This window comes from Zonotrichia leucophrys, unplaced genomic scaffold (genome assembly GCF_028769735.1).
Source record: "Zonotrichia leucophrys gambelii isolate GWCS_2022_RI unplaced genomic scaffold, RI_Zleu_2.0 Scaffold_261_71848, whole genome shotgun sequence".
Lineage (NCBI taxonomy): Eukaryota > Metazoa > Chordata > Aves > Passeriformes > Passerellidae > Zonotrichia > Zonotrichia leucophrys.
Genome location: NW_026992466.1, coordinates 26,027 through 41,907, shown reverse-complemented (window position 1 = coordinate 41,907; position 15,881 = coordinate 26,027). Strand labels below are relative to the sequence as shown.

The following is a 15,881-nucleotide window of genomic DNA, read 5'->3' as shown; positions in this document are numbered from 1 at the left end:
AGCCACGCCCCCAAATTTAGAAACCACGCCCCAAAAGTGAAACCACGCCCCCAATGAAAAACCCTGCCTCAAAATCAGGCACAGACCAAGCCACGCCCACAGTAGCCCCACCCCTAATCTGCATCCCAAAACCCCACCCCCTTTGGGGCAAAACCCCACCATGCCCCACCCACCATGAGGCCATGCCCCCAAAACCACCCAGGACCCCCCAAAACCACCCAGGACCCCTCAAAATCCCCCAAAACCACCCAGGATCCCCCAAAACCACCCAGCCCCCTCAAACGAGCCTCTTGCCCCAAAACCACCCAGACCCCCCCAAAACCATCCAGGACCCCCAAAAACCACTCAGGACCCCAAAGCTCCGCCCACACCTTTATTGAGCCCCTCCCCCACATTTCGGGGAGGGGTCTCGGGGGTGGCCCCGCCCCCCCCTCAGCCCTCGGAGGGGCCCTCGGGGACCCCGCCCAGAGGGGGGCTCTGGGTGCCGGGGGGGGGCGGCTCCGACGAGGGGGGGCTGGGGGGCGGGGCCTCGCCGGGAGGGGGGAGGAGCTGGGGGGGCTCCGTGCCCGCGGGGGGGTCCTGGGAAAAATGGGGGAGGGGGGGAGAGGTGGGAGAGGGGTAGGATGAGCCTCCCATTAAGGCGAAATGCCCGCCCCGAATGGAGGCTGGAATGCATGGGCCAAATGCCCTAGGTGGAAGTCCCTCCCAAAAATGGGGTCCAAATGCCCCCCCCCTCCCAAATAGGTCGGAAATGCCCTCCCCTCCCCAAAATGGGGGTCCCAAAATGCCCCTCCCCCTCCCCAAATTAAGGTCGGAAATGCCCCTCCCCCTCCCCAAAATGGGGGCCAGAAATGCCCCTCCCTCTCCCCAAAATGGTGGGGTTAGAATTGCCCCTGCCCCCCTCCCCAAATTCCCCTCCCCCTCCCCAAAATGGGGTTTGGAGCCCCTCCCCCTCCCCCACCTTGGGCGTGTCCAGGGCGGGGTCCGGGGGGGACGCGTCCCCTCCCCCCCCCGAGCTCTCCTCATCCTCGGCGGCGCTGATGAAGATCGGGGGGGGCTCCAGCAGCTCCGGGGGGGCTCCCTCGGGGGGGGGAGGGGAGCCGGGACCCCCCCCCTTGGCCTTGGGGTCTTCCTCGGAGCCCGGGGGGCGCTTGGGGGGCTTCTCCTGGGGGTGGGCAGGGCGTGGTGGCACCTGGGGACACCTGGGGGCTCCTGGGGACACCTCTGTGCCCACCTGGGCAGGTGTCCCCTGTCCCCACCTGTCCAGGTGTCCCCATGTCCTCCATCCCTGTGCCCACCTGGGCGGTGTCCTGGCACCTGTGTGCCCTTCCATGTCCCTTGTCCCCTGTCCCCACTGTCCAGGTGTCCCATGTCCCCTCCCATCCCTCTGTGCCCACCTGTGCAGGTGTCCCCATGTCCCCTCCAGGTGTCCCCAACCCTCCAGGTGTCCCCATGTCCCCCCAGGTGTCCCCATGTCCCCTCCCCTGTCCCCACCTTCCAGGTGTCCCCATGTCCCCAGTGCTCACCCAGGTGTCCCCATGTCCCCTCAGGTGTCCCCACCACCTCTCCAGGTGTCCCCATGTCCCCCAGTGTCCCCTGTCCCCCAGGTGTCCCCATGTTCCCCCAGTGTCCCCACCCTCCAGGTGTCCACCTCCCAGGTGTCCCCATTGCCCTGTCCCACCCTCCAGGTGTCCCCATGTCCCCTCCAGGTGTCCCCACCTCTCCAGGTGTCCCCACCTCTCCAGGTGTCCCCATGTCCCCCCCAGGTGTCCCCACCCCTCCAGGTGTCCCCACCCCTCCAGGTGTCCCCCTGTCCCCCCAGGTGTCCCCATGTCCCCTCCAGGTGTCCCCACCTCTCCAGGTGTCCCCTCGGGCTCGTGGCGCGTGGTGGCCTCCAGGATGGCCATGGTGGACAGGGGGATGTGCGCTTGCTGTCACCGGGAGGGGACACACAGGGGGACAGGTGTGACATCCCTGGGGGTGGCACCTGTCCCCAAGAGTGTCACCTGTCCCCAGGGGTGTGACATCCCTGGGGGTGGCACCTGTCCCCAAGAGTGGCACCTGTCCCCAAGAGTGCCACCTGTCCCCGAGAGTGTCACCTGTCCCCAGGGTGTGACATCCCTGGGGGTGGCACCTGTCCCCAAGAGTGTCACCTGTCTCCAAAGGTTGTCACCTCTCCCCTGGGTATATTCCCTATCCCCGGGACTGTCACCTGTCCCCGAGGTTGTCACCTGTTCCCAAAGGTTGTCACCTGTCCCCTGGGCATATCCCCTGTCCCCTGGGGGATGTCACCTGTCCCCAGGTGGTGTCACCAATGTCACCTGGTGCGGGGTGAGGGCGCGCACGTGGCTCAGCAGGGGCTCCGGGCACTGTCACCCCCATCCCAATGGCATGTCCCCTGTCCCCAGGGATGTCACCTGTCCCCAGGTGATGTCACCAATGTCACCTGGTGCGGGGTGAGGGCGCGCACGTGGCTCAGCAGGGGCTCTGGGCACTGTCACCCCCATGCCATGGGATGTCACCTGTCCCCATGGGCTGTCCCCAGGGATGTCCCCATGCCCAGGTAATGTCACCTGTCCCAGGTAATGTCACCTGGTGGGGGGTGAGGGCGCGCACGTGGCTCAGCAGGGGCTCCGGGCACTGTCACCCCCATCCCAATGGCATGTCCCCTGTCCCCAGGGATGTCCCCATGCCCAGGTAACGTCACCTGTCCCAGGTAATGTCACCTGGTGGGGGGTGAGGGCACGCACGTGGCTCAGCAGGGGCTCTGGGCATTGTCACCCCCATGTCCATGGCATGTCCCCTGTCCCCAGGTAATGTCACCTGTCCCCAGGTGGTGTCACCAATGTCACCTGGTGGGGGGTGAGGGCGCGCACGTGGCTCAGCAGGGGCTCTGGGCACTGTCACCCCCATCCCAATGGCATGTCCCCTGTCCCCAGGGATGTCCCCATGCCCAGGTAATGTCACCTGTCCCAGGTAATGTCACCTGGTGGGGGGTGAGGGCGCGCACGTGGCTCAGCAGGGGCTCCGGGCACTGTCACCCCCATCCCAATGGCATGTCCCCTGTCCCCAGGGATGTCCCCATGCCCAGGTAACGTCACCTGTCCCAGGTAATGTCACCTGGTGGGGGGTGAGGGCGCGCACATGGCTCAGCAGGGGCTCCTGGCACTGTCACCCCCATCCCAATGGCATGTCCCCTGTCCCCAGGGATGTCACCTGTCCCCATGGATGTCCCCTGTCCCCAGGGATGTCACCTGTCCCTCACCTGGTGGGGGGTGAGGGCGCGCACGTGGCTCAGCAGGGGATCCGGGCACTGTCACCCCCATCCCAATGGCATGTCCCCTGTCCCCAGGGATGTCACCTGTCCCAGGCAATGTCACCTGGTGCGGGGTGAGGGCGCGCACGTGGCTCAGCAGGGGCTCCCGCAGCTCCGGGCATTTCTCGAAGACGGCGGCGAGCTGGGGCGGGGGCAGCTGCAGAACCACCTGGAAGGACTGCGGCTTGGTGCGCTGGCAGCACTTGATGAACCCTTCCCACACCTTGGGGTACTTCCACACCTGCACAGACACACCTGGGAGTGAGCAGGGACACCTGGAACACCTGGGACACCTGGGAGTGAGCAGTGTCACCCGGGGGTCACCTGGGACACCCCTGGGGCTTGGTGCGCTGGCAGCACTTGATGAAGCCCTCCCACACCTTGGGGTACTTCCACACCTGGGGAGACACACCTGGGAGTGAGCAGGGATACCTGAGAGTGAGCAGTGTCACCTGGGACACACCTGGGACACCTGGGGGTCACCTGAGAGTGAGGGTCACCTGAGATTGAGAAGTGTCACGTGGGACACACCTGAGACACCTGGGACACACCTGGGAGTGAGCAGTGTCACCTGGGGGTCACCTGGGACACCCCTGGGGCTCGGTGCGCTGGCAGCACTTGATGAAGCCCTCCCACACCTTGGGGTACTTCCACACCTGGGGAGACACAACTGGGAGTGAGCAGGGACACCTGGGACACACCTGGGGTCAGCAGTGTCACCTGAGATTGAGAAGTGTCACGTGGGACACACCTGGGACACCTGGGGTCGCACCTGAGACACCTGGGACACCTGGGAGTGAGCAGTGTCACCTGGGGGTCACCTGGGACACCCCTGGGGCTCGGTGCGCTGGCAGCATTTGATGGACCCCTCCCACACCTTGGGATACTTCCACACCTGCAGACACACCTGGGGTCACACCTGGGGTCAGCAGTGTCACCTGAGAGTGAGCAGGGACACCTGGGACACCCCTGAAACACCTGCAGGTCACCTGAAACACCTGGGACACATCTGGGGCTCACCTGAGTCACCTGGGGGTCACCTGGGACACACCTGAGACACCTGGGACATACCTGAAACACTTGGAGGTCACCTGAGACACCTGGGACACACCTGGGACATACCTGAGACACCTGAGGGTCACCTGGGGCTCACCTGAGGTCAGCACTTGATGGACCCTTCACGCTCCTTGGGGTACTGACACACCTGGGAGTGTGTCAGGATTTTTTCAGGAATTTTGGGGTAATTTCAGTGGATTTTTGGGGGGATTTTGGGGTCCCCAGACCTGTTTCATGATGAGCCTGGACAGGATGTTCATGATGGGGGTACAAGGACAGGGCCTGGATCACCGTGCACATCAGGGATTTTGGGGTGAATTTTGGGGTAATTTCAGTGAAATTTTTGCAGGAATTTTGGGGTAATTTCAGCAGATTTTTTTTTGGATTTTGGGTCCCCAGACCTGTTTCATGATGAGCCTGGACAGGATGTTCATGACAAAGCTGCCCACGCCTGGATCACCTTGAGCATCGGGGATTTCGTGGCCAGGTTTGGGGTGAATTTTGGGGTAATTTCAGGGGATTTTGGGGTAATTTTTGCAGGATTTTTGGGGTAATTTCAGTGGATTTTGGGGTCCCCAGACCTGTTTCATGATGAGCCAGGACAGGATGTTCATGACGGGGGTACACGGACAGGGCCTGGATCACCGCACACATCGGGGATTTCGGGACCAGTTTTGGGGTGAATTTTGGGGTAATTTCAAAGGGATTTTTGGGATAATTTTTGCAGGAATTTTGAGGTAATTTCAATGGATTTTTTGGGGGATTTTGGGGTCCCCAGACCTGTTTCATGATGAGCCGGGACAGGATGTTCATGACGAAGCCCCCCAGGCGGGGGTACATGGTCAGGGCCTGGATCACCGTGCGCATCAGCAGCATGGGCAGCGGGCTCTGCTCCATCAGCTGCTGCATCACCACCGCCAGCACCTCCGAGGTGTAAACGTTGCGCTCCGCAAAGCACAGGTTGGTGGCTGTGGGGACACGGGGGAAGATGATGGGGGGCACTGGGAGGGACTGGGAGGGACTGGGAGAGCAATGGGGGGGACTGGGAGGGACTGGGAGGGAGTGGGAGGGACTGGGGGGCGTTAAAAGGGCACTGGGAGGGACTGGGAGGGACTGGGAGGGCAATGGGAGGGACTGGGAGGGAACTGGGATGGACTGGGAGGGACTGGGAGGGAACTGGGAGGGACTGGGATGGACTGGGATGGAACTGGGAGGGACTGGGATGGACTGGGAGGGAACTGGGATGGACTGGGAGGGAACTGGGATGGACTGGGAGGGACTGGGAGCAGAGTGGGAGGGACTGGGAGGGAATGGGAGAGCAATGGGAGGGACTGGGGGGCATTAAAAGGGCACTGGGAGGGACTGGGGGGACACTGGGAGGGACTGGGGGGGCACTGGAGGGGCTGGGGGGCGTTAAAAGGGCACTGGGGGACACTGGGGGGACACTGGGAGGGAACAGGAGAGCAATGGGAGGGACTGGGAGGGACTGGGGGCAACTGGGAGGAACTGGGAGGGCAATGGCGGGGAGTGGGAGGGACTGGGGGGCATTAAAAGGGCATTGGGAGGGCAAACGTTGTGCCCCGCAAGGCACAGGTTGGTGGCTATGGGGACACGGGGGAAGATGATGGGGGGCACTGGGAGGGACTGGGAGGGACTGGGAGAGGAATTGGAGGGACTGGGATGGAGTGGGAGGGAATGGGAGGGACTGGGATGGACTGGGAGGGACTGGGATGAACTGGGAGGGACTGGGAGAGCAATGGGAGGGACTGGGACAAACTGGGAGGGAACTGGGAGGGACTGGGAGGGACTGGGGGGGACTGGGAAGGAACTGGAGGGCATGGACAGAGGTCCCATGTCCCCCCCGACCTGTGTCCTGTGTCTCCCCCATGTCCCTGTCACCCCAGGGATGTCCCCATGGGTGTCCCCATGTCCCTGTGCCCACCTTTGATGATGGATTTCATGTCACACTTGGAGGAGTCGATGTTGTGCAGGGATCCTTCTGTGTCCCTGTGTCCCACTGTCCCCCTGTGTGTCCCCGTGGGTGTCCCCATGTCCCCATGGGTGTCCCTGTGTCCCCATGGGTGTCCCTGTGTCCTCAGGGATGTCCCCATGTCCCTGTCCCCACCTTTGATGATGGATTTCATGTCGCACTTGGAGGAGTCGATGTTGTGCAGGGCTCCCTCTGTGTCCCTTTGGGTGTCCCTGTCAACCCCTGGGTGTTCCCAAGTCCCCATGGGTGTCCCCATGTCCCCAGGGATGTCCCCATGTCCCCATCTTTGATGATGGATTTCATGTCGCACTTGGAGGAGTCGATGTTGTGCAGGGCTCCCTCTGTGTCCCTGTGTCCCTTTGGGAGTCCCCATGTCCCTGTCACCCCCTGGGTGTCCCCATGTCCCCCTGGGTGTCCCCATGTCCCCTGGATGTCCCCATGTCCCTGTCCCCACCTTTGATGATGGATTTCATGTCGCACTTGGAGGAGTCGATGTTGTGCAGGGCTCCCTCTGTGTCCCTCTGTCCCACTGTGTGTCCCCATGTCCCTGTCACCCCCTGGGTGTCCCCAAGTCCCCGTGGGTGTCCCCATGTCCCCAGGGATGTCCCCATGTCCCCTGGGTGTCCCCATGTCCCCTGGGTGTCCCCATGTCCCTGTGCCCACCTTTGATGATGGATTTCATGTCGCACTTGGAGGAGTCGATGTTGTGCAGGGGTCCTGTGTCCCTGTGTCCCTCTGTCTCTCTGAATGTCCCCGTGTTCCCCTGGCTGTCCCCATGTCCCTGTCCCCACCTTTGATGATGGATTTCATGTTGCACTTGGAGGAGTCAATGTTGTGCAGGGCTCCCTTTGTGTCCCTTTGGGTGTCCCTGTCACCCCCTGGGTGTCCCCATGTCCCCCTGGGTGTCCCCAGGGATGTCCCCATGCCCACCTTTGATGATGGATTTCATGTCGCACTTGGAGGAGTCGATGTTGTGCAGGGGTCCCTCTGTGTCCCTGTGTCCCACTGTCCCCCTGTGTGTCCCCGTGTCCCCAGGGATGTCCCCAAGTCCCCGTGGGTGTCCCCAAGTCCCCATGGGTGTCCCCATGTCCCCTGTCCCCACCTTTGATGATGGATTTCATGTCGCACTTGGAGGAGTCGATGTTGTGCAGGGCTCCCTCTGTGTCCCTTTGGGTGTCCCCATGTCCCTCTGGGTGTCCCCATGTCCCCATGGGTGTCCCCATGTCCCCAGGGATGTCCCCATGTCCCCATGTCCCCACCTTTGATGATGGATTTCATGTCGCACTTGGAGGAGTCGATGTTGTGCAGGGCTCCCTCTGTGTCCCTGTGTCTGTGTCCCACTGTCCCCCTGGGTGTCCCCGTGTCCCCAGGGATGTCCCCATGTCCCCTGGGTGTCCCCATGTCCCCAGGGATGTCCCCATGTCCCCAGGGGTGTCCCCATGTCCCTGTCCCCACCTTTGATGATGGATTTCATGTCACACTTGGAGGAGTCGATGTTGTGCAGGAGTCCCATGTCCCTGTGTCCCACTGTCCCCCTGTGTGTCCCCAGGGATGTCCCCATGTCCCCGTGGGTGTCCCCATGTCCCCATGGGTGTCCCCGTGTCCCCTGGGTGTCCCCATGTCCCTGTCCCCACCTTTGATGATGGATTTCATGTCGCACTTGGAGGAGTCGATGTTGTGCAGGGCGATCAGGAGCTCCCCGGGGTTCAGGGGGGACACGGCCGAGGTGCCGTCACCTGCGGGGACATCGGGGTGACAGGGACGGGGGACAGGGACAAGGATAAGGACAGGAGACAGGGACAGGAACTGGCACAGGGACAGAGGCTGTGTCCCATCCCAGGCTGTCCCCAGCTGTCCCCACTGTCCCCTCACCATGCTGCATCCCCAGCAGGCCTGTCCCCAGGGCTGTCCATGTCCCCAAACTGTCCCCAGGCTGTCCCCATCCCACTCCAGCTGTCCCCAGGCTGTCCCATGTCCCCAAGGCTGTCCCAAACTGTCCCCAAGGCTGTCCCCACTGTCCCCAGCAGGCCTGGCCCCTGTCCTCAGGCCTGTCCCCAGGGCTGTCCCATGTCCCCAAGCTGTCCCCAAATTGTCCCCTCACCGTGCTGCGTCCCCAGCAGGCCTGTCCCCTCTCCTCAGGCCTGTCCCCAGGGCTGTCCCATGTCCCCAAGCTGTCCCCAAGCTGTCCCCAGCTGTCCCCAAATTGTCCCCTCACCGTGCTGTGTCCCCAGCAGGCCTGTCCCCTCCCCTCAGGTCTGTCCCCAGGCTGTCCCATGTCCCCAAGCTGTCCCCAAACTGTCCCCAGCTGTCCCCACTGTCCCCTCACCGTGCTGCATCCCCAGGGCTGGCCCCTGTCCTCAGGCCTGTCCCCAGGGCTGTCCCATGTCCCCAAATTGTCCCCAGCTGTCCCCAAACTGTCCCCAAATTGTCCCCAAGCTGTCCCCAAATTGTCCCCACTGTCCCCTCACCGTGCTGCGTCCCCAGCAGGCCTGTCCCCTCTCCTCAGGCCTGTCCCCAGGGCTGTCCCATGTCCCCAAACTGTCCCCAAACTGTCCCCAAGCTGTCCCCAAACTGTCCCCAGCTGTCCCCTCACCGTGCTGCGTCCCCAGCAGGCCTGTCCCCAGGGCTGTCCCATGTCCCCAAGCTGTCCCCAAATTGTCCCCAGCTGCATCCCCAGCAGGCCTGTCCCCTCTCCTCAGGTCTGTCCCCAAGCTGTCCCCAAATTGTCCCCAGCTGTCCCCACTGTCCCCTCACCGTGCTGTGTCCCCAGCAGGCCTGGTCCCTGTCCTCAGGCCTGTCCCCAGGGTTGTCCCATGTCCCCAAATTGTCCCCAAGCTGTCCCCAAATTGTCCCCACTGTCCCCTCACCGTGCTGCGTCCCCAGCAGGCGGTTGAACACCTCCTTGACCACGATGGGGTTGAGTTTGATGAGTTTGGGCAGCGCCTGAATCACCTCTTTCTGCACCAAAACCGCTCGGTCAGCCCGGGTGACACCCAGGTGACACCCAGTGACACCCAGTGACACCCGGGTGACACCGGGGCAGGGGACAAAGGCCACCAAGGCCACCCCCACCTTCTCCAGCCCGTTGAGGACGGGGATGAGGAAGCGAACGTCCGGCAGCCGCTTGTGGTAGAGATCGCGCACGCGCTTGACCAGCTCGGGCGAGGGTGGCACTGCGGGGGGGGACAGCGGTGTCACCTCTGGGTGTCACCTTTGGGTGTCACCTCTGGTGCCACCTCTGGTGCCACCTCTGGTGCCACCCCCGGGTGTGCCCACCCACCTTTGTCGGTCAGGCTGTGCAGGCAGCGCGTCACCAGCGTCTCGGCGCCCTTGGGGCAATTCTCCACCAGCAGCAGCAGCTCCGGGGAGTTCATCCCCATCCCGCGGATCTGCCCGCCCAAAAAAAAAAAAATTCACATTTTTGTCACCAAAATCGGGGTTTTTTTAAGCGCAAATGATTTAAGCAATTTTAAATAATATTGTTGAGTATAAATTGTTTAGTTTTTAATTTAAATTAGATTATTGCAATTATTGAGTATAAATCGTTCAATGGAATTGAATAATTTTATTTAATAGTTTATGTTCAGTAATTGGAATAATTTTATTTTTCATATTTTATTGAAATAATTTTATTTAAATAATTTAATTAAATAATTTATACCAAATAATTGAATTGTTTTATTGAAATAATCTTATTATATTATACGTGCATTGTTTATATATACCATAGCATAATATAATTATATATAACATATTTTTACTTGGATTATATACATACATATACATATACACACATCCTATATAGTACATACACATTTTTATATATATATATATATGTATATAATTTAACTTATATAAATATGTGCTTTCCCACAGTGCCAATGGATGTCCCCAATGTCCCCAAATGTCCCCAAATGTCCCCAGTGTCCCCTCACCGCCTGTTCAATGACCTCCACAATGGTGACACCCAATTAACTGATGCCATTAATTGATAACAGGGACAGGAAAGGTGATTTCCAATGGCACCAATGGGTATCCTCATGGTGCCAATGGATGTCCCCAATGTCCCCAAATGTCCCCAATGTCCCCAATGTCCCCTCACCAGCTGCTCAATGACCTCCATGATGGTGACGCCCAACTGCCCCAATTAACTGATGCCATTAATTGATAACAGGGACAGGGAAGGCGACTTCCCACGGTGCCAATGGATGTCCCCAGTGTCCCCAATGTTCCCAATGTCCCCAAATGTCCCCAGTGTCCCCAAATGTCCCCTCACCAGCTGCTCGATGACCTCCACGATGGTGACACCCAACTGCCCCAATTAACCGATCCCACTAATTGATAACAGGGACAGGGAAGGCGATTTCCAATGGCACCAATGGGTATCCTCACGGTGCCAATGGATGTCCCCAGTGTCCCCAAATGTCCCCAAATGTCCCCAGTGTCCCCTCACCGCCTGTTCAATGACCTCCACAATGGTGACACCCAACTGTCCCAATTAACCAACCCCACTAATTGATAACAGGTTAGAAAAGGAGTGTGATTTCCCACGGTGCCAATGGATGTCCCCAATGTCCCCAAATGTCCCCAATGTCCCCAGTGTTGCTCACCGGTTGCTCGATGACCTTCATGTCACCTCCATGATGGTGATACCCAACTGCCCCAATTAACTGATGCCATTAATTGATAACAGGGACAGGGAAGGTGACTTCCCACGCTGCCAATGGATGTCCTCAACGTCCCCAAATGTCCCCAGTGTCCCCAATGTCCCTCACTGGCTGCTCAATGACCTCCATGTCACCTCCATGATGGTGACACCCAACTGCCCCAATTAACTGATGCCATTAATTGATAACAGGGACAGGAAAGGCGATTTCCAATGGCACCAATGGGTATCCTCACGGTGCCAATGGATGTCCCCAGTGTCCCCAAATGTCCCCAAATGTCCCCAGTGTCCCTCACCGGCTGCTCGATGACCTCCATGGTGGTGACACCCAACTGCCCCAATTAACTGATGCCATTAATTGATAACAGGGACAGGGAAGGCCATTTCCCATGGTGCCAATGGATGTCCCCAGTGTCCCCAGTGTCCCCAAATGTCCCCAGTGTCCCCAGTGTCCCTCACCGGCTGCTCGATGACGCGCAGCACCGTGCGCTTGATGTCGGCGATGGCCTCGGTGTAGACGGAGGCGAGCTCGTGGATCAGCTTGTGGTTGTGGGGCAGCAGGGCCAGGTACAGGTACAGGCACTGCTTGATGGTCTCCTCGGTCCAGGGCGCTGCCACCTCTGGGGACACCAAAACGGGGTGAGAATGAGCAAAAACGGGGTCAGAGTGAGAAAAAATGGGGTTTTTGTGAGAAAAAATGGGGTTTTTGTGGGTAAAAATGGGCCAGGTACAGGTACAGGTACAGGCACTGCTTGATGGTCTCCTCAGTCCAGGGCGCTGCCACCTCTGGGGACACCAAAACGGGGTGAAAATGAGAAAAAACGGGGTTAAAATGAGGAAAAACGGGGTTAGAGTGACCAAAAATGGGATTTTAGTGAGCAAAAATGGGATTTTAGTGAGGGAAACAGGCCAGGTACAGGTACAGGCACTGCTTGATGGTCTCCTCGGTCCATGGTGCTGCCACCTCTGGGGACACCAAAACGGGGTGAAAATGAGAAAAAACGGGGTCAGAGTGAGAAAAATGGGGGTTTTGTGAGAAAAAATGGGGTTTTTGTGAGAAAAAATGGGGTTTTTGTGGGTAAAAATGGGCCAGGTGCAGGTACAGGTACAGGCACTGCTTGATGGTCTCCTCGGTCCATGGTGCTGCCACCTCTGGGGACACCAAAATGGGGTGAGAATGAGAAAAAATGGGGTTAGAGTGACAAAAAATGGGGTTACTGTGACCAAAATGGGTTAGAGTGACAAAAAATGGGATTATAGTGAGCAAAAATGGGGTTATAGTGAGGAAAACAGGCCAGGTGCAGGTACAGGTACAGGCACTGCTTGATGGTCTCCTCGGTCCAGGGTGCTGCCACCTCTGGGGACACCAAAACGGGGTGAGAATGAGAAAAAACGGGGTCAGAGTGAGAAAAAAATGGGGTTACTGTGACCAAAAATGGGGTTAGAGTGACAAAAAATGGGATTATAGTGAGCAAAAATGGGATTACAGTGAGGAAAACAGGCCAGGTACAGGTACAGGCACTGCTTGATGGTCTCCTCGGTCCAGGGCGCCGCCACCTCTGGGGACACCAAAACGGGGTGAGAATGAGAAAAAATGGGGTTTTCAGAAAAAAAAATGGGGTTATTGTGACAAAAAGCAGGGTTAGAGTGACAAAAAGCGGGGTTAAAGTGAGGAAAAATGGTGTAAGAGTGACCAAAAATGGGGTGATAATGATAAAAAAAACAAGCTGGTAATGACCAAATTCTTGTTAATGATATTTCCATTAAGATATTTGGGATTTCCTATAAAATATCACGGATTTCCCACAGAACAACTGGGATCCCCATGGAATATTTGGAATTTCCCATGGAATATTTCCATTTCCCATTGAATATTTCCCATGGAATATTTCCATTTCCCATTGAATATTTCCCATGGAATATTTCCCATTTCCCATTGAATATTTCCCATGGAATATTTCCCATTTCCCATGTCACATTTGGGATTTCCACGGGATATTTGATATTTCCATGGAATATTTGATATTTCCCATTAAATATTTGGCTTTCCCATGGAAAATTTGCCATTTCCCATTGAATATTTGACATATCCATGGAATATTTGGAATTTCCCACAAAATATTTGGGATTATTGGGGATTATTTGGGGTATTTTGGGATTTTCCATGGAAAACCTGGGATTTCCCATGAAACATTTCCCATTCCCACAGAACATTTCGAATCCCCACAGAACATTTTGAATTTCTCATGGAATATCACGGATTTCCCATAGAACAATTGGGATTTCCATGGAATATTTTGGATTTCCCATAGAACAACTGGGATTTCCATCAAATATTTTGGATTTCCCATAGAACAATTGGGATTTCCATGGAATATTCTGGATTTCCCACGGCAATTTGGGAATTCCGGGCGCTCACCTGTGTCCTTGTCGGCGCCGAAGAGCACGGAGGGGGGGTTGGGGTGCACCAGGAGCTGCAGGTAATTGAGGGCGAACTTCTCCACGTACTCGCGGAGCTGCTCCTTCTCGTACATGCGCTTGATGAACTGCAGCGCCTGCTGCCGCACCTGGGGACACACCTGTGTCACCTGTGTGTCACCTGTGTGACACCTGGGCACACCTGGGCACACCTGTGCCACCTGGGTACCTCTGTGTGCCACCCTGTGTGTGTCACCTGCTCCTTCTCGTACATGCGCTTGATGAACTGCAGCGCCTGCTGGCGCACCTGTGTGACACCTGTGTCACCTGTGTGTCACCTGTATGTGCCACCTGTGCCACCTGGGCACACCTGTGTGTGCCACCCCTGTGTGCCACCCCTGTGTGTCACCTGCTCCTTCTCGTACATGCGCTTGATGAACTGCAGCGCCTGCTGCCGCACCTGTGTGACACCTGTGTCACCTGTGTGTCACCTGTGTGTGCCACCTGTGCCACCTGGGCACACCTGTGTGACCTGGGCACACCTGTGTGCCACCCCTGTGTGTCACCTGCTCCTTCTCGTACATGCGCTTGATGAACTGCAGCGCCTGCTGCCGCACCTGGGGACACACCTGTGTCACCTGTGTGTCACCTGTATGTGCCACCTGTGTCACCTGGGTACCTCTGTGTGCCACCTGTGTGTGTCACCTGTGTCACCTGCTCCTTCTCGTACATGCGCTTGATGAACTGCAGCGCCTGCTGGCGCACCTGGGGACACACCTGTGTCACCTGTGTGTCACCTGTGTGACACCTGTGTGACCTGTGTGACACCTGTGTGCCACCTGTGTGTGTCACCTGTGTCACCTGGGGCACTTGTGTCACCCAAACCCTCCAAAACCCCCTTGGCACCTCCAAAAGTCCCTTGGAACCCCCAAACCTCCCCCAAATCCCCCCGAAACCCCTCTCAGGTGTCCCCAATGTCCCCAGGTGTCCCAGGTGTGCCCACCTTGTCCTTCTCGTGCGAGCTCAGGTCCAGCAGCACGTGCAGGTACTGGAACTGCCCCAATGTCCCCAATGTCCCCAATGTCCCCAGTGTTCCCACATGTCCCCAGTGTCCCCAGTGTCCCCAGGTGTCCCCAAGCCCCCCCAGGTGTCCCCAGGTGTGCCCACCTTGTCCTTCTCGTGCGAGCTGAGGTCCAGCAGCACGTGCAGGTACTGGAACTGCCCCAATGTCCCCAATGTCCCCAGGTGTCCCCAGGTGTCCCCAGGTGTCCCAGGTGTGCCCACCTTGTCCTTCTCGTGCGAGCTGAGGTCCAGCAGCACGTGCAGGTACTGGAACTGCCGCGACGGCCGTTTGAAGATCAGGTCCCGCAGGGTGGACATGCCCAGGTAGGTGCGGCTCTGAGGGGACACCGGTGGCACCTCTGGGTGGCACCTCGGGGTGGCACCTCGGGGTGGCACCTGCCCTGTGTCACCTCCAGGTGTTTCCCTCTTGTCATCTCCACGTGTCATCTCCAGGTGTCACCTCCCTGTGTCCCCCCTGGTGTCCCTCTCCATATCCCCCTCAATGTCCCCCTATGTCCCCTCCATGTCCCCCTGATGTCCCCTCCAGTGTCCCCTCCAATGTCCCTCTCAATGTCCCCTCCAGCGTCCCCATCTGATGTCTCCCCCGATGTCCCCAGGTGTCCCCCCCCGATGTCCCCTCCCAATGTCCCCAGGTGTCCCCTCCTGGTGTCCCCACCTCTGATGTCCCCCTGATGCTGATGTCCCCTGATGCGATGTCCCTCCAAATGTCCCCTTCCCATCTGCCCCTGATGTCCTCAGGTGTCCCCCAGGTGTCCCCCCCGACCTCCCCCCCGATGTCCCCTCAGGTGTCCCCCCAATGTCCCCTCCCTGTGTCCCCAGGTGTCCCCACCTCGTCCTCGCAGTATTTCCGGATCACTTCCAGGGCGCTCTCGGTGATGAGCGGCGCCTCCAGCACCACCTTGGTGAAGATCCTGGGTGGGGACAGGGACAGCGCCGGTGTCACCGCGCTGGGGACACGGACACGCCAGGGGGGTGGCCTGGGCCTGGTGGCTCTGCTTTGTCCCCTGAGGTGGCACTGGTGGCACCAGCTCAGCCCTAAGGGGTCTGTGCCATCCATGGGGACACCGTCCTGGTGGCACTGTCCTGGTGGCACTGTCCCACACCTGGTGGCACTGTCCCACACCTCTGGTAGCACTGGTCCAGTCCAATGGCACCAACCCAATCCTGGTGTCCCCATCTCCATCCCAATGGCACCAACCCATCCCTGGTGTCTCCATCCCTGGTGTCCCCAACCCATCCTTGGTGTCCCCAACCCAACCGTGGTGTCCCCAACCCAACCGTGGTGTCCCCAACCCATCCTTGGTGTCCCCAACCCAACCCTGGTGTCCCCAACCCATCCTTGGTGTCCCCAA

The 15,881-nt window shown here is 58.6% G+C and overlaps 1 protein-coding gene across 1 annotated transcript in view; it reads right to left on the bottom strand.

Annotated features, from left to right (window-relative positions):
- Positions 1–432: 432 nt before the first annotated feature.
- The window catches only part of SYMPK (symplekin scaffold protein), a 38,270-nt gene continuing 22,821 nt past the window's right edge, over positions 433–15,881 (bottom strand). The window contains exons 10-22 of the mRNA XM_064700921.1: positions 15,359–15,440; positions 14,731–14,844; positions 13,448–13,595; positions 11,488–11,648; positions 9,643–9,751; positions 9,435–9,535; positions 9,230–9,320; positions 7,997–8,098; positions 5,153–5,340; positions 3,381–3,557; positions 1,854–1,931; positions 962–1,165; positions 433–579 (exon numbers count right to left, since the gene is read on the bottom strand). Of these exons, the coding sequence (XP_064556991.1) occupies positions 433–579; positions 962–1,165; positions 1,854–1,931; positions 3,381–3,557; positions 5,153–5,340; positions 7,997–8,098; positions 9,230–9,320; positions 9,435–9,535; positions 9,643–9,751; positions 11,488–11,648; positions 13,448–13,595; positions 14,731–14,844; positions 15,359–15,440 (1,702 nt within the window). The remainder of the gene's footprint in view (positions 580–961; positions 1,166–1,853; positions 1,932–3,380; positions 3,558–5,152; positions 5,341–7,996; positions 8,099–9,229; positions 9,321–9,434; positions 9,536–9,642; positions 9,752–11,487; positions 11,649–13,447; positions 13,596–14,730; positions 14,845–15,358; positions 15,441–15,881) is intronic.